Below are 22268 nucleotides of genomic sequence, written 5' to 3'. Positions count from 1 at the left end.
TCCGTTCTTAATTGTTTTTGATGAGAGAACGTCCTGTGATTTTTTTTTTTCATGTATCTGGTTTCAGGGAGCTGAATTTCCGTAACTTCACTCTGATTCAGCTGAATGAGGAGTTTTCTCGGGGTCGAGGGCTGGATGTGGGCGCTCGTGCCTGGAAGGGAGGCAATGTGCTGCTCTTCTTCTGTGACGTGGACATCTTCTTCACAGCTGACTTCCTGAACACTTGCCGTCTGAATGCCCAGCCAGGTGAGAGAAGACAGGAGTCGCTATATATATATATATATATATCCATGCACAGCTGAGCCAATTTGGCCATTTGCACACTTCAAAAATGACTTTGCATTAGAAAAAAATATTGAACCAATTGGCATCTGACTCAAATGCTGCTAGTGTTTCTCAGAAAGAACTTAATACATTGAGTATGACTTTAATGTCCAATTACTATTTGTTACCACCATCGTATGTGCTGCCATTCAAAAGTTTGTGGTCTGTAAGAATTTTTTTAAGTAATGAACACTTTTATTCAGCAAGGGCACATTATATTGATCAAAAAGGAAAAACAAATGTTGATTGAACATTGAATTTATTACACAAAATTTTAAGGCTACAGTTTTTTCAGTAAAAAAACTATAACCGCCACTAGTTGAAGGCTAGTCACCATCTTAATGAGAGAGAGTCATTCACTCATTCAACCGATTCATTTGAACTGCTGATTCATTCAGGAATTCAGCAAGAGACTTTTTTCATGAATTGTTCACTGAATCATTGATTCACTTGATTTGTTCAAAAATGTGGATTCATTCAGTAATGTGCCACTGTCATTCAGTTCTGCTGAGGCTTTGTTTGGCAAAATTGAGCAAAAATAAACAATATTAAGTCTAAAATGTCACACAGTATTAACGTCCTATTTATAAAATATTATATTTATAAGCATAAAATTTGCATTCATGCTTTTAAGGGAAAAACAGGCACTCTAGCATATGTGACATCGCTATATCATATGATATTAGTTCAGATACATTTTTTGCCTTCAAATCTTGAATTTTAGGGCATGTAAACACAGTAGTGGATCCAAGTGCAGGCTTTATTCAAAATTTAGTGAATTATTCAGTGGTCAAACAGGCAGGGTCAAGTACAATCCAGGGCGAGACGAAAGAGTAATCCAATAAACTGGCGAAGGTCAGGACAGGCAGCAAACAATCAGAAAACAAGGAAACAGTCCAGAGCTCAAAAACACAAAGAGAAGGAAACAGAGAAACATCATGCCACGTTGTTGCACCTCTTCATGTCCATCAGCAACTGCAGGCAATAAGATACAGGTCTGGGCAGGGGGCATTAAATTCATTAATAATTTTATCATTGTTATTTTTCCCATAGTTAATCTCACCTAATTAAATCAACAGCTCTATTAAAAACATATTTAAACACAAATCTGTTTTTAAACTGTAATAACATTTCACAATATTACTGTTTTTACTGTATTTTTGATCAAATGAATGCAGCCTTGTAACATAAGAGACTCATTTCAAAAACATAAAAATCTTTCCGACCCCAAACTTTTGAATGACTATCTAATGAAGTGTTCAAATGAGAAATATATATGGTGTGCTCATATCATACGCAGCTATGTGATCTGACTCTGTTTTAGGAAAGAAAGTGTTTTACCCCATTCTCTTCAGCCAGTACAACCCAGCTGTAATCTACGGCAGTCATGATCACATGCCCCCTGTGGAACAGCAGCTGGTAATACAACTCATTTTCATGAGATTAAAATGCTTCATCAAGTTTGATGTGATTAGTTGCTGCATTGTGATGGAACAAAATCATCTGTCATTTGGCATTAATATTCTGAATGCATAGATGATAAAGAGCCTGATTAAATACTGATAAAGCGGAAAGCTGATATGAAAACGGGCCACACCTGCCAATGCTAACTGAATTGAGAAAGATCTCTTACTGGTCATGACAATATATTAAGCAATATTTGTATTTGTTTTTCCAGTTGTGTTCGTTTTTATTCTTTGAGTAAATGACAAAGTTTATTTTTCATTAATGATAAGAACACTAATTTTAAATGCTTCTATCACATCAGTGTTATTTTTCTTCTGTTTGTTATGTATTCACTAGCAACTAGCAGTTTTATTTACTCGCCAAAAGCTATTTCACACACATTTGGTGCTTGGCAAGTGTTAATTCTGAACCCTGAAAAAGACTATAAAAGAGTATGTTTGTGTTATTAATTTAGGATTCATTCTTTTACAGACCATTAAGAAAGACACAGGCTTTTGGAGGGACTTTGGCTTCGGGATGACCTGCCAGTACAGATCAGATTTCATCAGTATAGGTACACCTCCTCTCTAGAAGCTGTTGACTGAATTTACATGAATTTATACAGCTTTACAAACTGTTTTAAATGTGGGCAGCCATTGGTAGCATTGTTTTAGAAATAAAGGACCAAGTTGCTCATGTATTCTGATCTATAGTCAAATCTAAATATCCAGCTTAAGGTCATTTCGAATGTAAAACACTTGACTAGCGAGAATCATAATCATATGCTAGCGCAGTCCCACCTGTGAGAATCGAGCAGTTCCCATGACTTAACCGATCTCCTGTCTAGACATGTGTAACGTCACGCGATTCTACAACAAAGCCTGATACTGATACTTCAATAGAGTAGATTCGTTTAGGAGAGTATACGCATTTCAGGAAACACATGACCATAGACATTTCAGCGGACAGATGGCAAAAATCCATAAGCTCAACATGCTTCATTAAGAAAAGTCAATACTTCACTTAGACAATTAAACAAAGCTCCATTTAGAAAGCTATATCATGCTTGGCATCAGTACGATTTTTGTCTCTTATGATCACCCAGGCTGCATTTATTTGATCAGAAATGCAGGAAAGACAGTAATATTGTGAATATCGCAATTTAAACTCTTTCCTTTTTGAAAATATTGTAAAATGTCATTTATTCCTGTGATCCAGACTTCAGTGTCATGTGATCCTTCAGAAATCGTTAAAATATGCTGATCAAGAAACTTTTCTGATTATTATCAATGTTGAAAACAGTTGTGCTGCTTTTTTATTGAAACTGTTACATTAAAAAAAAGAAAGTTTTTGGTAAATGTCATTACGGTCAATTTAATGCATCCCTGCTGAATAAAAAATATTAATTAGTTTATTTGTAAAAAAAGGAAATATAAAATACACAGATACACACCTTCCTGGACAAATCTAGAGGAACAGCTGTTTGTCCTTTAACAACAACAGAAGACGTGTGTAAACAGTGTTTACATTATTATAACTTCAGCTGGTCGCATTAATAATACAGTGGTCAAATTTTAAATGTGCTGTTGTTGCTTTAAATAAATAGGAGCTATTTTTGCACTATATGGTGCTGGATTCACAAAATATTTTTAAAGGGATAGATAGTTCACTCCAAAATGAGAAATCTGATCATTTACTTAACCCCATGTTGTTCCAAACCTGTAAGACCTTCTTTCAGGAAAACATATAATGATTTCAGTATCTTGAGAAAAACTGCCATTAAATGCTTAAGCTCCACTTCCGTGAAATGTCCTAATGCTCATGGTCATTGCACACATTTTGACTGTCTCCTCCTCTTCCAGGTGGTTTCGATGTGGACATTAAAGGCTGGGGCGGTGAGGACGTCCACCTGTACAGGAAGTACCTCCACAGTAACCTGCTGGTGGTGCGTGCCCCGTCACGAGGTCTCTTCCACCTGTGGCATGAGAAGCACTGCGCTGACGAACTGCCTCCGGACCAGTACAAGATGTGCATGCAGTCCAAAGCCATGAACGAGGCCTCGCACGGCCAGCTGGGCATGCTGCTCTTCAGACACGAGATCGAGGCACACCTCCGCAAACAGAAGCAGCGGAGCGGAGCTAAAAAATCCTGATGGACGTTATCGCATGTATACATGCTCTTAAAGAGACAGGAACGTTCTGTCCTTATTTACTGAGCCTCGTGGAAGCAGAGCTCTGGTTCTTCTTTTTGCTGTTTTTACAGTGAATACTGACTGAAGCTTATAAAATCATTTTAAAAGGGAGCAACCTATGTTTATGATAAAAATTGTAAAGAATTGAATATTTTTATTGAATCACATCGCAGAACCAGTTTGAACGATTTACTCATTATTCAGACTGATCTGTAATTTTTTTTCTCCTGTTTCTTGTTGTATTGCTTTAGCAGTCTTGAAATGTAGTATAAAAATAATTACACTGCCATCCAAATGTTTGAAATAATTTAGATTTTTTATGTTTTTGAATGAAGACTTTTGTGCTCACCAAGGCTCCATTTAATTGATAAAAATACAGTAAAATACATTTGTAAGGTTACAAAAGATTTATATTTCAAATAAATGCTGGTCATTGAACTTTTTATTCATTAAAAGATCCTGGAAAGAAATCCACAAAAAATATATATTAAGCAGCAAAAACTGCTTTCAACATGAATAATAATAAGACACATTATTAATAATTGAGCACCAATAATAATTGCTAAAAAGTGAAAACCAAATCATCATTTCAGAATGAATTCTGAAGGATCCTGTGACACTGAAGACTGGAGTAATGATGCTGAAAATACAGCTTTGATCACAGGAATAAATTACATTTTTAAATATATGAAAAAAGAAAACAGGTATTCTGAATTGTAATAATATTTCACAATATTACAATTTTACTATATTTTTGATCTAACAAATTCAGCCTTGTTGAGCATAATTTTTATATCTTAATTATTCCCAAATGTTTGATTGTAAATTGCATGGAAAAGAGCATCCTGTCCATTTTTCAGAAGTTCTCCTTTTATATTCCACAGAGGAAACAATCATTTGGTTCAACATGACAGGAGGGCGAGTAAATGAAAACAGAATTATGTTATGCATGAGAGGGGAAGTGAAGAAATTATACAGTACTCCCTTCAGTGAAGAGCCGGTTTTAGCCAAACGGACGCACACACACATGCAAACACTGAGATAACAGACAGACATTCCCTTAAGACGAGATAGTCATGTGTGGGTGCGCTGTAAAGGACCTTCAAGTCTCTTTGGAGTGATACAGTATGATCACAGTATTTTAGAGATGCAGCACATGATGTGTCTGTATTGCAGTCAGTGGGTTATGCAGATGACATTTAGATGAGACACTTTGTTTAAACTTTTTTTTTGGGGGGGATGCAAGTGAGAAAAAATGCTTTATTGCTATTAATGTATAATATGGGTACATAAATTCTAAATAGTGACGCGATGAGTGAGAAGAAGACTGAGGGCTAATGTACGTTATGTATACAATTCAGTTCAGCTTGTTCTTGATTTATTAATGTTGTGGTGCCACCTTGTGGTGCCATTTATTAAAATGGCCAGGGAGCTTAGAGGAGCTTCATTATATACTCAAACAAAACAAATGTATTCATTTTAAAAGAAAATCTAATTCTAATTTTGATTTCAAAGACACCAAGAATTGTAATATTTTAGTGATATTTTCTATGATACAAATTTTTGTTTGTAAAGAGTATTGTGAGTGCTGAAGATTAACAGTATTTGATAGAAGGTTTATTTAAGTGACCATTCCAAATACTTATGTTTGTGCACAATTTATAATCTTCAGATTTAGCTGAATTAGTTTGAAGTTCAGGCAGAATACAAGTCTGTCAGGTATATCAAAGACTTCAGGGTGCATAGCACTCTGTTTTTCTCCTAGTGCTGTGTACAGTAGTTGAAATTTATTATTTTCTGGCGGACAAGATTTTTATTTGATTTTGACCTTTTTCACCCCATAATATATAGTTATATGTCATGTGTTCTTTAAATATTTTGTTTAGGCACGAATTCGCTCTGATGTAAAAAAAAAAAAAAATCTATTGTAAATGAGAAGTCATTTAGATTTTTTGAGGACAAAGCAGAATAAAATGAAAGGTAAAAAGTCACTGATTTTCATAGGTCTTTATTTGCTAATAACTCCATTGAAAATTATTTTCCGATATTACCTCAAGATGGCAGTATTGCATAATTAATTTAAACCGTCATGCCCTCTTAATATTTTGTATCTATATGGCTTGCCATGTGATGAAGTGTATTGTGATTTTTGATAATTTGAAAACAAGTTTTTAATATAATTATTTTATTGATTTTATATGACATTGTTTGTGAAGGACACCTCTTAATGGCTCAAAAAACAAAAATCAGATTTTAGAATAATACTTAAAGAGTAAGCATACATCGATGCTTCATTTTGATAGCACACTCAAGTTGTTTAATGAATGCTATTTGAGTGTTCAGAAATTACATATTCTCAATATATAAACTACTTTTCCTGTTATCCTGTTATTAAATCATTACTACATTATTTATTGTTACATAGACTACTTTAAACATTGTAAACAAAAGATCTTACTGCTCTCTATTTATACTTCTTTCAAACTTTTACACTCGTTACAATAAACTATTATTATTGTTGTTGTTGTTATTATTATTAGTGGATTTTTCAGTGGCCGACTCCATTAACTAGAAAGATAAAGAAAGAAAAATGCTAGTACAAGTATAAATAAGTATATATTACAAATATATGATACATGCTAAAATTAAATACTTTCCACCCCATATTTTTATAGATTCTCAACAACAACGAACTGTTTATCCATAACTATTTGTTTGAGATCTTTTTTTTTTTTTTTTTTCAGAAAGTCATTGTCATGTGCTTGGTGGGCGTGGCTTATGCAGAGAGACACGCGATTGGCTGTAATGTGCCTCAGCTGTTGTCCTTCATGACAGCCAGCTTTTAATGGAGCTCAGAGGTGTGTGAAGTCCGTAGTCTAGACACTCCAGTCTGCGAATGCTATTCCGGTATTACGATTTTTTCGGTTTCAGATCGTACATGAATATTCATGAGTTTCCCGGAAGTGCGCGTGGAACCAGGTGGAACTGAGAATTTCAGTTCACGCTCCTTGTGTGTCAGCAGGTTAAATGGGTTATTAAAAAAAAACAACAAAGTTTATACATTTCCAACTCCATACATTGTATCATTTTGCAACCATTTATAATGTTTTTATTAGTTTAGCCTAAAGTGAATGACTGAAGACATTCTTGGTGTAATGTTAGGATAAATCACAGCAAACTTCATCTAGTTGAATACATTGATTTCAGTTCTTTGTGCTCTTCATTTGTAGCTTGTGATGTTAGAAAACTTTCTGTTATTTAATAAATATGAATGAATGAATACATCACTGCCTGCAATAAATCAAATAGAAACGTGTATATATATAGGTATATATTATTATATTTTATCTGTTTGTTGACTTGACCCCCTAACACTTTTACTCTGTATTCGTTTTCCAACTACTTGTTTTCTTTTCCAGGAAAATGATAGTCATGGAAGATGCGATTATTAAGTATTCCTGAATTTTGAGCATGAATCACTACTAAATCCTACAAACTAAAAAGATTTATGCACCAAAACAAGAGAAGATGAGAGAGGAAAGTGTAATGTTAACATCCTTGTAGAATCTGTATAAAAATACATCATAAAGATAAAAAATTCTTAACTTGATTCTGGCATTTGATGCATTATATTACCATTAAAAACTTTGGGATATATATGTATATATATTAAGTGATGTATACTTTCCTTCTTCAAGGATGCATTAATTTAATAAAAATGATAGACATTTATAATGTAAAAAAAGATTTCTATTTCAAATAAATGTTGTTTTTCTGAAGTTTTAAAAAGATTTTTGAAGGATCATGAGATGCTGAAGAGAAGTTGAGATCTGACATCACAGAGGGAATTTTTTATCGTAAATTTTTATATTATTTCACAATATTAATGTTTTTACGGACCCTGAACAAATCTTTTTAATCACGTTTTTAATCTGAACATGAACAAAGAACCTTAATAACACAAATCCTTAGAACAGTATTGTATCACATCAAAACAAACACAAACACACTTATGAAATTGCTTATTCCATATTCCATAAAATGCAGTGAAGTATTTGGTTTCTGATTTACAGTGTAGGCTATTTTTCAACTTTTGTCCATACACTTTTGTCTAATCCCAAATGTACTTATTAAAGGAACACTTAAATGCTTGAGACTGAGTGTGGCCTTAGATTCCTGTTCAATGTGTAAATATAGCTTAAACCCAACAGTTTAATAACAATCACACCAGCAGATTCACAAATACACGTGGACTACAGACATGGTTTTATACAACAGACATGGTTTTAAAGCATTGCAAGTTACAGCACAACGAAATGAAATCAAAGTAATTTATACAATTAACGTTAGCTTAAGTGTGCTGGATGTCTCGTTCAGTCAGTGACGACTGCACAAAACTAATAAAACATTATGACCTTTTACAAAATCATGAACAAATGTTGTTTAAGCACAGGTTTGTAAAACGCTGTGAATATATTTACCTTTATAAAAAATATTCCATTAAAGCTGTTGAGACACAAAAAGCGTGAACTGAAATTCTCAGTTCCTCCCGGTTCCACGCGCACGTCCGGGAAACTCATGAATATTCATATATGCCCCGCCCACTGATTCAGAAAATCTAGTAACACCGGATCGCTTATTCTTAACCTCGTGCATTGAAATGGTGATCTTATCCAAGGAGCTACAACCCAGCGGCTCGCTCCGTCTCCTCTCCGGCTGATGATTAGTTGCCTTTACGCGGTCAATGTTATTAAGAGTGTTTGCGCTCGCGTTGGTGCGCGTCCCCGCAGCTCATTTCTCTCCGTGTAGAGCACTAGAGGTGGACGCTCCGTCAGACTCTATACAGTGAGGACGCCTGAAATAAAGCCTTTATCTCCATTACCGAGCCTCAGAAGGACACTGGCACGATGTTTGAAAACAGAGGAATCCCATTTATAGTGCTTGACCTCGCGTGCCTAATACTCGGTAAGCATTATTTTAAATAATCTATCAGTAGTATTTTATGAATTTATATAAATAGATATTACCTTGATTGTAATGAGTCTTAAAACGAAGGGAGACTAATTTTAACGCAGGTGTTAATATATACGGAAAGATATTAATATATAAACCTAAACGTTATTTTTTAGATGTATGTTGCCATGCACGTCATTTAATTGAATGGTATTCAAAGTAGGCACAATGGTTCTCACGTTTGAACCTCATACACCCATAGTGTGCGTCATATAGTGTGTACTGGAGCCGACTTTGAATTCATTATGCGTTATCAAAATTTCCGTAATTACAGGGCGTTACCTTTATGCAGAGAGACTGTAAGACCAAACAATGAGTCAGGGTTTAAGGGAAAATCATTAAAAATCCCAGAAGAAACACACACACACACACACACACACACACACACACATAGCCTATGCATATATTATATATATATATATATATATATACATATCGTTTTATTTTTATTTCTTATGTGATTTACAAATAACTTTTTACTTGTACTGCATTGAGCTAACTGATACTTGTTATAGCACTTGCATATCATTTCTCTTTTGCTGATTTAGATATCTTCCATTGTCCTCATTTGTAAAAATATATACTACGTGGGGCTAGTTGTCATAGTGTTAACCCTGCAATTCTTTTTAGGATTGATTAATTTAATTTAAAATGTGTGTTTCTCTATAATATCATACATTAAAGAATTGTACCTTTGTTAAAGAACAAAGATACAATTCATTGAACACACCTGCTGTGGCTGTGACAACATGCCCCAACAGCGGAGCTTGTTGTCACACGATATGGGGTAAGTTGTCACAATGCAACCTGTCTGAAAAAAAAAAATAAAAGGCAACAAAATGATGATATAATTGTTTCAGCTTACTGATATTAGTCGGTTGTATGAATTTATGACATTCAAAATACATGTGACAACTTCCTTGGGGCATTTACAAAAATATCCCTATGTGACAACTAGCCCCACTCTCCTTTATAATGCATAATGTGATTTATTCCTATGAAATAATAATAATTATTATTATAAAATCCTTATCCAAATCATCAGAAATGACTGAAGAAGTCAAGGAAACTCTTTGGACAAAGTATGTGGGAACCCTGTGGTTTAATTAAGGGTTCTATTCAGAATCTGGATCTGTATTCATCTTGGAATGTTCCGTGCACTGGGGGAATGTTTTTAATGTTTTCATGTTTTTACACGGGGAACAAACAGATTGGACTTTCCACAAAGTTACCATCTGAGTCACTTGGCTATTTGTTCTTGTTCTTTGATAAATGTGCCAAGATGGAGGAATTATTTTAGTACCTTTCTACTAGAAGTATTATTTAAATATAATTATAATCTAAAATACTTTAGAAGTATTTTAAATCTAATGAATTATAACACCCTACCTAGAGTTTGTATTGTGGTAGTATTGACAATGTAACACATATGTTGGTCATTTCTCTCATATTCAAAAGTAGTTCACAACCATGACTGTCAAGCTGATACTCATATGTCACGGGCCTTTCTGTGTTTTACTGGGAGGCCATCCTTGATTTTCATTTACAAATGCATATTTACATACCACTGTTACCACCTAAAGTCAAACTATGAGAATACACAGAAGAGTAGAGCCATACTGACGGTTTGAACCCAAAAGAGTGTTTTGTGTTTGTTTTTCCATTTTTCTATTACATGGGGCTTCATTGGAGCAAAGAGTGATTCAGCATCACCCCAGCCCAGCTCTTCCTTCTTTCAGGAAGTATTTTAATGAAGTATGTCACATGCACTCTGCGTGAGGAACAGACCCGTAGTCTTTTCCTGGGAGAAGAGCCTCAGGCTGTATGAATGAGGGTTTGTGTTGTTTTTCCATAATGCTTTGCAACATCAGCAACAATGCTGAGGCTATAGAGGATTCAAAGTGTACATACGAGCTCTCTTTTTAGACTTGAAACCATCAGGTCACATTAGTGCAATACGGGATAGAGAAAGACACATTAGTGTCAGCTAAAATTTAAGAGGCAAAAGCACTAAGAAAGCATGACAATAAGTATAATTAAATGTTTTTAAGCCTGATTAAATTAGCCCTTGATTTCGGGAGATGGATGATGATATGGTGCTTATTTCTTTAGTCCTATTTATTAGTTAATTAAAAAACATATTAAAATAGCATTCATACATACAATGATCTGAAGACACCCCTTCTGAATTAAAATTCATTTTGATATTTTTTTTAAATGCCACAAAGAAGAAAAAAGTAAAAACGTCAACTGTTTTGATATCATAATAATAATTTAAAAAGTAACAATAAAAATAATAATCTTTAATAATTTATAATAAAGTTTTTTTTTTTTTTTGGAAAGACAAAACTGCCTCACTGATTTTTAATATTTGAAAAAAAAAATTGTGACCATGTAGAAACATAAAACCCCCAAAACAGGAACCAACATAATAATAATAATAATTACAATACTTTGTAATATTTTTGTAACCTTTTATTGTTATTATATATATATATATATATATATATATATTTATAATATATGTAATAATTTTAAAATGTTATTTTGCTTGATGAGTATGCCACATGAGTTATTAAACTCTTTCTGGGTTTTTCAAAACCACATAAAAGCAACATGAAACCAAAGAGTACGTTTCTAAGAACTTGACACATTTTAAACTAGATTTTTCTTTCTCTTTATCACAGACACTCAAGTGTCATGGGCCCATTGTAAAACTGTCATCAGACACCGTACGCTTCACATATGTCACTTTAAAGTAACAGTTAATGGTATAATTATGTGGCAGCACCTGTCAGGTGTCCTTCTGAACATGCATTGCCATTATAAACCCACAGCCGTTATGTCATTTTTATCTCTTAGGTGGCAGCAGCCATTCATCAACATTGGAAACCAGTCCTTGCATTTGATTGGTTGGTAGACCCTTTATCAAGTTGTTAACCCGTTGTTAACCCTTCTTCACCTACAGCTGGCCTCCCGCTTGCAGTGTTTAACCTGGGTAAAATCAAACCGTATCAGCGGGGCTTTTTCTGTAATGATGAGAGCATCAGCTATCCCTTCCACACCGGCACAATCACCTCCACTGTTCTCTACACAGTGGGCTTCACACTTCCCATATGTAGTGTAAGTAATCCTAGATAGCAACCACACAAGACATGCCCAGCGTCTTCCCTCACAAGTCTGTAGTGTCGCTAAAGGCTATTTGGCAATTCATCTTGAGAGTTTAATGGTCTGTGCAGTCACAGGAAGTGACCCTTTATTTTGATTGACTGAACAGACAAATAGACACAGAAGAGCAGCTGTTTCAACACGACTCCTGACCACTGAACAGGTGCAAGATGCAATTTCAAAAGAGCTTTATTAGGCGGACTGAAAGCAGCTGTCTAAGTCACTTCATCTGGGATCACATAAGGCTGTCTGACATTGTCTACACTGGAAGAGACCACTGTCGTCAGAGACCAAAGATCAAGCTGTCTTTGATGCAACAGTCAGAAGTTATTTAAATGTTTATAAAATAATTATACACATACTAGGGGTTCAACGGATCACAGTTGATCCACGGTTAGGCACGCATGTGATTCGTGGATTAACTGCAAAGTTTAACCATCATGGAGTTAAAGTTTGTAATTTATACGTGTTTAGTCTTGCGAGTTTACACATTCATTCGACATTTGATTCCATCGCGAGAAGAGGAGAATTAACTTTCGCGCAGTTTCCTGCGCGCACACAGAAGTGCGTTTCCAACAGCTCGCGAACACCGAGTTCAGTCCTTGTGGATTAGTTTTTGTTTTCTTACTGACTGCTCTTGACTTTTTTTTTTACTTAAGCTAGCAGTTTTTGCTTTGTTTTTGAAGAAGTACATAAAGTGTGCTTTAAGTAATAAATGGAAAGCAAAGTTACACTGATATAAAATATATATTTTTAGATTTTAGATCCGAAAACTGATCCGATGCTGCTTATTGGTCCGAACTGTGAGTTTCACACACACACACACACACACACACACACACACACACACACAAACACACATGCCAAAAATAGAAACCATCGCTCGACTGAAAATGTAACAAGTTCCATTATAGACTACAATCTAGTTGAGCAGATGGTGATGCACTGCACCTGTTTGATTTCGGCAGCTCTGTTGCACCAAGGCAGCATTTTTTTTTTTTTTTTTTTTGTGTAGGGATACTCTGGGCATGTTGCTTTTCATTGACTTCTTCAGCAAGGATGTCCACCAAGTACAAGAAATGTCCTTAATAGCTGCATTAGATTAGCTCAGATTTGAGGTATTTCATGGCGGGAATGTATTTAAAAGCACCCACCTTCAATCTGCTTCTGCTGCTTTTTTTTTTTTTTTTTTGAAGCAAATGCAAATTTAGCAAATTTTGCGGTTTTCATCATGAGAGGATTCTTGGGTTTACCAACTAAACCACAGAAACTTCCTGAATATGTTAAGGAAGAGTCATGGTTTGGTCACAACTCAAACACCCATGTTCAGGCGGCCTGCTTATTGGCATAGTTAATTGCATAAATATTTGTGTCAAAATGGTTTTAAAACAAAATTTGGCAAAAAAGAAATCTGGACCTGATGGAAGACATATCTAGGATATTGTAGATAGAGTGGATAGTTGATATCTTCTGGAGCACAGATGGCATACACTCCAATCTTAGACATCTCTCCAAAGGTTTTAACATTCCTTTCCATGAATAACCCTATGATTTCTATCCCATAACCTACAGGCCTGACAAAACCTCAAACTTCCCACAGTGCAAGATTTGAGTTCGACCTCTATGTAAGCGACCCTTAGCTTCCACTTGCCTGTCCAGTCCAGGCATCGTGCAAGTGATGATCGAAACGACCCATCCGTGCGGTGATAATGTTACACTAGTGTTCCCGATGACTCTGAAATCCCATACGTTCAGTCAGCACACACAGACCATGACAATGCAGCTTTCGCTTTTTTCGGTTGGTGCTGGGTAACCTGCTTTGGTCCACATGGCTGACATCAGCTCTTAGTGGATTGAGCGGTTCATGGACTTTACACACACACAAACATCTCAGCAGACCATTTTCCCTGCATGTTGGGTAAAGCCTTGGGTAATCCCTACCACATGCTTTGCTGCCTCGCTTGAGTAACCTTCTTGTCCCCAACAGGCTTGAGGAGTTTTTACTGGTGGCAGCTTACAATATTGACCTTTCCTGCACCTTTGTGATGTTTATATTGCCACTTTAATGTTTCTAACTGTAGTGAAGAGCTATTTTATAACATAACGGTGTGAAAAAAAAGGGAAAATGCATTTTTTTTTTTTTTTTTTTACTATAAAGCCTTGTTCACACAGACCAAAATCAATGAGAGTTGACTATCCAATAAGGATGTGTTCAGCAAATGTGGCGTTTCCTGAAAAGTTAATGTTACTGGGAGTGTTTACAGTGTTCTATATGATTCCCAGATATAACGATATGATAAAATGATGCAAAACCAGATGGAAAAGATGATGGTAAACCATGTCAGCCTTTATTCAGCCCTGGTTGCCACACCACCTAATTGCTTTGTTCATTATGTGTTAGACATTTAAATCTTTTTCTTTATCTCAAAGCTTTTCTTTCTGTATGAGCACCTCCCAGAGGAGAACAACCTTTACTTGAATTGGGGGAGAATAGGGTTTGAGACACTTTGTTAACCTCTGTTTTTTCTCACATTGCTTTCTTTGCTAGTTGGACTCCCATTTGCAATACTCACAATACAACACAAATCATTCAAACGAGGATTTTTCTGTAATGATGACTCTATCAACTACCCATATAAAGAAGACACCATTTCTTATCCATTATTAGGAGGAGTAATGATTCCTATCACTGTGTTTACTGTAAGTGCCCGTCCGTTTGTTACACTAGCAGCTCTCACCCCCGTCCTGTATCTCTTTCCTTCTCTCATTATGCCTTGTCACGTGCTTCTCTGCTCCGTACGTCTGTTCTCATGCCAGCTTGAGAAACAGGACTTTGAGATCTAACCACAGTTCAAAGAGATACGGTCCTATAGATAGATGTTTAAAGAGATAGTTCACTCAAATCAAATCTGGACGTTCTGTTATTATTCATGCTCCGTTATGCTGTTTCAGATGTAAGTTCTTCTGTTCAACACAAAAGGAGATGCCTTGGGAAAAAAATTCATACTGTCATTACTGTCAAATCTCTTTTGAACTTCCACATGTTCCAACAATTGGACACATTTGTAATGAGTAGCTGTTAATTTATGCGCAAATTAAAATCTTGGAATATAGAGTCTTGTGGACTACTTTTATGGTACTTGTTGAGTCTTGCAAGTTTCCATGTGCTTTAAGTGTTGGAAAAGATTAACAAACATTTTTGAAAAGAGAAGAAAAGAAGTCAGTTGAAATAACATATGATTTTTTTTGGGGGGGGGGGTGAACTAATCTTTAAAAATGTAAATTTTGCCAGTCTTTGAACAGATTTGAACAGCAGTCAGCTCTCTTACAGACCTTTTAAGAGACAAAGCCAACCAATGGAGTGGAAACAATGTCTTCTGGTCTTCTACCCACATATATTTTCCAATAAAAGCCCATATACCACAGACACTCTTGTGGTGAGACGTTTAGACTAAAGTAGGAGTCTCTCTCTGTGGTTACATCTCGTAACTGTTTCTTTAATGCTGGCTTTTTATCTTGTGTGATAGCATCTACAATTCAGCACTATCCTTTCAAGAGTATATATATATATACACACACACACACACATCTATATAACCTCACAGTCACCCATGTGTGCTCGAACCACATATACCTCTAATTATGAGATTAGAAATGGAAGTACAGTCTATACAGTATGTTGTACTGGTGTGTTCTTCAATCTCAATTGTTCAGTTGAAATAAAAAGTCATCAGAAGGAAAAAAACCCAAGTAAAAAAAAGCTTGTTGAAACTTGACATAAACCTGGGATCCTACGACTTATGGCATGAAATGTAGTTGATGTCAAAATATGGAGTCTACTCGGCTTTAGGCCATTAGGGATCCACTCTAAAGGAGGTAATGCAAACATGGGTAACTGTGATGTTTGGGATATTTCAGGGAAATCCTTGTGATGGCTGCATTGTCAAGTGCTTCTACTGTTTGATCTTGTCTTCTGTACTTGTACTTGTGGACATCCTTATTAGATTCAGAAACCGATATTTTCCTATCACAAACACATGACTGGCTGTAACAAATGTTTTGACCATTATTTTTCTATGCTTCCTCTTCCATCACAGATGATCATAGGGGAGTGCCTTTCAGTCTATCTAAACCGCCTCAAATCAAAGTCTTTCTGTAACAGTTATGTGGCCTGTGTCTATAAGGCCGTTGGTACCTTCTTGTTTGGTGCCGCCATGAGCCAATCACTCACTGACATCGCCAAGTATTCGATCGGCCGGCTGCGGCCACACTTCCTGAATGTGTGCAAACCGGACTGGACTCGGATCAACTGCACAGGAGGGGCTTACATTGAGGACATCATCTGCACTGGGGATCCAAACAAGGTCAATGAGGCAAGGTAGGTAAAACTCCCTTATAGGTCACTAGTTGTTACTCTTTACCATAAAACATGGGTGCCCAAACTAGCTCCTAAAGGGCCACTGTCCTGCAGAGTTTAGCTCTAGCCCTAAATGAGGGCTCTCAGGGCCACTCAAAACTTCTAGGTTGGTGTGGGGCTGAACTCTGCAGGTGCTCAAGGATCAGAATTCGACACCCCTACACTACTGGGTGTCCTGCTCTCGATGGATGGAGGTGGAAGTAGGAATCCCTCAAATTTGTTCTTAAATGTGGTTCCATCCTGGAAACTTCCTACCCAATCTAGCCTCCATCTGCATTCATTATTAGACAAGCTTGTCCCTCGAAATAACTTTGCTTCAGAACCTTTTCATATAGTTCTAGTTTACAGGAAGGTGTCCAATTAGCAGAACCAGTTCTGTTTTGACCTAAAGTGTGCCATAAATACTATATATCTGGCACCGACACAGGAAACTCCCTAATTAACATTACAATGATGGATTCTTCCAATGTAAACCCTTTTTGGATCAGTTGTCCACACCGTTGGCCACCCAAGCTCTTGGTGGCAATCTGTGGTTCACACGCAGTAGTGGTCTCTAATCCTGCGGTTAGCCGTTTGGGTTCTTGGGCCAGACTCAAGGCCAGCAGTATCCCAGGCCCTCTCAGAATGCTCTCATTTAACATAGGTGTGGTTCCCGTCTCTCTCTCTCGGAAGAGCACCTCTTTGGTGGTGGTCTTGTGTTTGGCTTGGAGACGATGCAACAAATAAAGAGCAGTTGGGGGTTTGAGCCCAGAATAACCCAGATAACCTTTCACACAAGTGTTCTCCTCAGGAAAATTTAGTCTTTTTGATAGGTAAGCAAGTGTATTTGCTGGTTACAGGGTGAGAGAGTCATCCAGGTCTAGTTCAAACAGTCCAGTCATAAAAAAATTAAACATCTGTAGTAGGTCTTCAATGCTTTGAGTCCGTGTTGGCTTTTCATTGGTTTTATCCTTATGTAGTTCAGGCACACTGAGAATATGCTTCATTTGAGCTTCTCTACCTCGCAGTTAATTCACTTCAGCTCTGCTTTGTCTCTTGTATCATGACCGGATCTGTTATTCAATCAGCAAACAAATACATGAAGATCTAGGCCTCATTATAATTGACACACTGCCCAGATCTGGTTCAACTCTGCTTTTAAGTAGATTGATATGAAAGGAGCATGTTCGCAGTGGTCGAGTGTTTGGCGGTTGTGCTGCTTGAATGGTTCAAGTTTTATTTGGCGTTAAACACGAGGCGTATGCTACTAGTCGACAAGTGGCCTAAGCTTAAGTAAACAGGAACACACAATGCAAATATTTGCCTTGCGTGGGGTTCAGTGCCAATTTGTCCAAGTTTGTTTACAGATTTGCAAAACAAATGTCAGCTTTAACTGAAGGTTTAAGTGGACGTCTGCATGTAGGAAGTAATTACGCAGCCCCTTCTGTGATGCCCACATTGATTCTTTGATTTGTTTTTGTTGCAGACTCTCGTTCTACTCGGGACACTCGTCATTCTCCATGTACTGTATGCTGTTCCTGGCAGTAAGTGCGTTTTATTTATGCTTGCTTTACCCCATTTGTTAAGGGAACAGCCCACATAAAATACAATATTCTTTTGCCATTTACTTACCCTTACGTCCCAAACCTGACATACTTGTTTGTGGAAAAAAAAAAAATATTTTCATACATTGGGGACCAATGTTGTTTTGGACCTTATTTTGTGAACAAACAGTTGATTTTTGGAAGAACTGATTCTTCTGTTATAGTCATGAGGGTGAGTAAATGATAATGATAATGTACTATCCCTTTGTATTTAAGGTAATTGTGTACTATATACAGTACTGATGTTCTTCAATAATCAGTCAACAAAGTAACTACAATCAGCATTCCATAAACTAATAACACGCCGGAAGCAAACTGATCTGGTGAATGCAATCAATGTTTCTAAGTGATAAGGAAATGGGATAAATAACTGTAGATTTATACACTTTACTTCTTTGATTTTTCCATTGGAAAATACCCATTATCTGTCACGCTGAGGTATATTGACTCAGCAGCAGAGTAATCTTAAGGAGTCTAATGTCATTCCAGTCTTGTTAGCAAACACAACCTACCATAATCTTATCACGAGGGCACAAGCTTTAATGACATGTGGCTAAAGTTCACAGCACATTTGGACCCTGAAATAAACACATCAGAGCTGGAGTAAGTGTACAACAAACTCTATTTAATTTATTTGACTCCTGATGTTGAAATAACTTGTTCGAAGCATTAACCAGATAAATATAACCAAGTCATGATTCTTGAGTTCGTGTGCTTTTAGAGAGTGGGTATTTTGAGGGACTTCCAATGATTTCTGGGAATCTTTGCCCAGCGTGCTGAGTGTTAGGATTTCTTCCCATCAGCTTGCCAAAGTAATTCTTTGTGTTTACAAAAATTCAAAACAAATGTCAGCTTTGATTTTAGGGTTTCATACTGTTGCACAAGCACACGTCTAACACGTAGTGGATGTTAAACAGAACTTGTTTAGCCCACATTGATTCCTTGTTGCAAACTCTCCTTCTCCTGGGCTTTAAATGAGTAATGATTTTCACAACAAGAGCTGTAAGGCGATAGCATGATGATTAATATTTAAGCATAATTTAGTTTTTTCAGAGGGCCAGCAGAGTGTCAACTAAATGAACTTCAGTTGGTTGGCGTAAAAGGAAGTCTCTACATTGCTGGGAATGTGGAGCGGTTGCTTCTGGCGGCTTTGACGCATCAAGCCAGAACTTTCATTTCATATTTCTGGTTCATTTCCTCAAGCATGAGATAAGAAAAACGAGCCACTTTGTAAACAGGAAGAATTAGGTAGAATGTGATCTGTAGTAACATTAAACCCTGTAGACACATTTAGAGTGTACTGAAGTCAACATGACGTGTGTTCGTGACCTGAGGATCAGCTGAGTCACATGTGCGGTACAAGTTCAGCAGGCAGCATATTTTAAACCGCTCTCATATACAATGAGTTTAAACAGGCTTTTCCTTTCTCAAAGCTTTATCTTCAAGCAAGAATGCAAGCTGAATGGGCAAGGCTCCTTCGCCCCATGCTCCAGTTCTTCCTGATCGCAGCCTCCATTTATACAGGACTGTCACGTGTCTCAGACTACAAACACCACTGGAGTGATGTTCTCACTGGACTAATACAAGGAGCCATCATGGCTTTACTAGTGGTGAGTTATGCATTCAACAGCACACAGATCATGTATGCTCACAGAAAGTCTGATGAAAAGGAATTTCACCCAAAAAGAAGTCATTTACTTGTCCTTACTTCCTTTCCAGTCCAAACCCATATGACTGTCTGATGTTCATGGAATTTAAATGTAATTATCTATGAAGATTCGGGAGGAGCGCGTCAGATACTTAGCCTAATCATCACAGGTGGACCACAATCAAGTAATCAATCCCACAGTATAAATATCGCTGACTTACCTCTATCCATTGACGGTTTATCAGCATCCCTCCCCCACCCCATCTCCTCACTCCAAGTTCACTTTACAATATACGGGGAAGGGGGGGTACTCTAGCTTTGGGCAATTCCCGAGCTCGGAGCCCTTCCCCGGACAGCACGCCAAATACGCATACCATACCTCAGCTAATTATATGTAAGCGTGAACTAGTGAATTTAACTATATAGTGTTCATCGGGATTACCTTTAGAACTAAAATTAAAATAGTGTTTTTTAAGTGCATAAGTTATTTCAGTTAATGTTTATTTTAATTTTTAATGTGTACATTTTTTTTACGATTAACTTGAAGTACTAAAATTTAAATACAAAATAATAAGAACTATAGACATAAAAAACCCCACACAGATTTATGTATTTTTAATATGAAAAAAAATATATATCTTTTTTTTAATGTTAGTCAAACTAATAGTATATAAAATCCTAAACTAACACTGGTATTCATTACATTTTTATATATATATATTTTTTTTCAGTTTTAATCATTGGTAGGCTACTTAAAGCTTAAATATAAATAAAAAAAACGATTTAAATGTATACAAAATATTTTAATAGTTTTAGTTGACAGCACACAACAGAATTGTGAACAGAATGTTTTAAGAAAAATAATTGTCAGTTTGAAATTCTTCAGCCAAACTTAAACTCATTTACACCCAAAACAAGATCAAAATCTTTAAAAAAAAATCAGTGACCGATTTCTGGATTTCCCCGTCCCATCAGCATCAGACAGTCTCTTTTAATGAACATTTATGTTCATGTTCCACACAAGAATGAGGTAGGGACTTATTATCTTCTGAACAGTATGAACACTAAAGTTGCTAAATATGAAAAACACTGACATTTGAGGCTGGCCTCTGTGACTATAAACCTCTAATATATCTCCTCCTCTCACTTCATACAGGTTTTCTGTGTGTCTGATTTCTTCAAAAAGAAAGTTGAACCACAGAGAGAGGCAGAGATCCCACACACCACCTTACAAGAGACGCCTACGAATGGAAATCATTATGAAAACCCAAACTGAACTGTCATGAGCCTCTGTGGATGGGAAGGGGTATCAGCGTGCATCTACTATGAGGGCAGACCACTACGGTGGAAACCTGTGAATGTAACCTGCTTTCTATGTTCTCCAGACTCTCTATGGATGCAGTCCCACGTTGCCTTGGCTGGACTGCTTCTGCTGCTACCACAGCTTCCTCTGTATCTCCAAAAACTAATATAAGTGTACCTCTATTAAGCCACAAAATAATAATTTTTTTTATTTTATCTGTATTAAAAAAAAAAAAAATTGCTATGCAGACTTCTTTAAAAAAAAAAACATTTTTTAATAAAATTGTTTAAACTATGTACAAAATGTTGCGCTATTATGATGGAAACAAAAACCTATTATGCTCGTTGACAAACAAATAAAACGATTATGTTTCATTTAAATTTTGTCCTTCAGTGTTTTGATGCAAAAAAAAAATAAAAAAAATAAATAAACCTCTGGATTCATAGGTAAAATACTGGCAGCAAACACAATATCCCTCTTAATCTTCGTTATACCTGCGAAAAACAAGAACATTTGTTTTATTAGTAAAATAAACCCTGTCAACCTCAAAGCTGTGTTCCAAAATCTAGTGTGCTGTCTTGCTCTAGATTCAGTGATTTTGTTAGCAAATCAAATACTGTATAAGGAGCTCAGCAAAATGCCTACATCCATCGGAATCGATTTTCGTGTTTGTTAGCTAATCGAATACGGCGCAATTAGATTGAAGTCTGTTGGAATCAGTTTTGATCACTGTATGTTTATGATTATTAAAACACCATGTTATTAGCTTAGCAACAAGCTAAAGAGTTCGCAAGCTTTGTTCCATGCGTTGTTTCATTACAAAAAGCGTTAGCTGGCAAATCGTAATGTTACAAGTGTACGATGGAATGAGACAAACGTAAATCAATGGTTTTTCCCCTGTGTGGTAACTATGAACATTTGTTGAAACACACATTTTGAAACCAGTTACTTGAAAAAACACAACACTTGATTTAACGGAACAGACATTTGAACTGAACTATAGCGCCCCCTTGAGTACGGAGGTCTGTTATAGCAACAATAATGAAAAACAATCATTCAGCTTGTTCAAGACCACATACTTCTTTCTGCTCTAGGAAGGCAGCTCCCTAGGGTTTTAAATGGAAAAACCAAACTTTATTTTAATTTTAACTGTTAATTAAACAATTCTTGAGTCA

At 36.3% G+C, this 22268-nt stretch overlaps 2 protein-coding genes and 1 pseudogene across 3 annotated transcripts in view; 2 read left to right on the top strand and 1 right to left on the bottom strand.

The window, feature by feature from the left end:
- Window positions 1-6481, top strand: part of LOC128021389 (chondroitin sulfate N-acetylgalactosaminyltransferase 1) — a 20577-nt gene extending 14096 nt beyond the window's left edge. The window contains exons 4-7 of the mRNA XM_052608519.1: window positions 68-246; window positions 1649-1743; window positions 2263-2344; window positions 3633-6481. Of these exons, the coding sequence (XP_052464479.1) occupies window positions 68-246; window positions 1649-1743; window positions 2263-2344; window positions 3633-3922 (646 nt within the window). The 3' untranslated portion in view covers window positions 3923-6481. The remainder of the gene's footprint in view (window positions 1-67; window positions 247-1648; window positions 1744-2262; window positions 2345-3632) is intronic.
- Window positions 6482-8570: 2089 nt separating this feature from the next.
- LOC128021388 (phospholipid phosphatase 1-like) lies at window positions 8571-21473 on the top strand. Of its 2 annotated transcripts, none has more exons than XM_052608518.1 (6): window positions 8571-8926; window positions 14691-14842; window positions 16240-16520; window positions 18025-18082; window positions 19576-19752; window positions 20947-21473. In XM_052608518.1, the coding sequence occupies exons 1-6, from the start codon at window positions 8869-8871 to the stop codon at window positions 21064-21066; spliced, it is 846 nt and encodes a 281-aa protein (XP_052464478.1). In that variant the 5' UTR covers window positions 8571-8868; the 3' UTR covers window positions 21067-21473. The 2 variants fall into 2 exon arrangements, with proteins under 2 accessions (XP_052464478.1, XP_052464477.1); XM_052608517.1 differs by lacking the exon at window positions 14691-14842 and adding an exon at window positions 11943-12097.
- LOC128020659 (uncharacterized) overlaps window positions 20573-22268 on the bottom strand; it is a 28818-nt pseudogene continuing 27122 nt past the window's right edge.

Source organism: Carassius gibelio, chromosome A10 (genome assembly GCF_023724105.1).
Source record: "Carassius gibelio isolate Cgi1373 ecotype wild population from Czech Republic chromosome A10, carGib1.2-hapl.c, whole genome shotgun sequence".
Lineage (NCBI taxonomy): Eukaryota > Metazoa > Chordata > Actinopteri > Cypriniformes > Cyprinidae > Carassius > Carassius gibelio.
This window is presented reverse-complemented; position numbering and strand designations above follow the sequence as displayed.

Excerpts from the sequence above, each read along its gene's own strand:
- LOC128021388 (XM_052608517.1), top strand. The coding sequence starts at position 8,869 with ATGTTTGAAAACAGAGGAATCCCATTTATAGTGCTTGACCTCGCGTGC. Across the intron at positions 18,083-19,575 it reads ACTGTATGCTGTTCCTGGCA|CTTTATCTTCAAGCAAGAAT; the intron begins GTAAGTGCGTTT and ends CCTTTCTCAAAG. Across the intron at positions 19,753-20,946 it reads CCATCATGGCTTTACTAGTG|GTTTTCTGTGTGTCTGATTT; the intron begins GTGAGTTATGCA and ends CACTTCATACAG.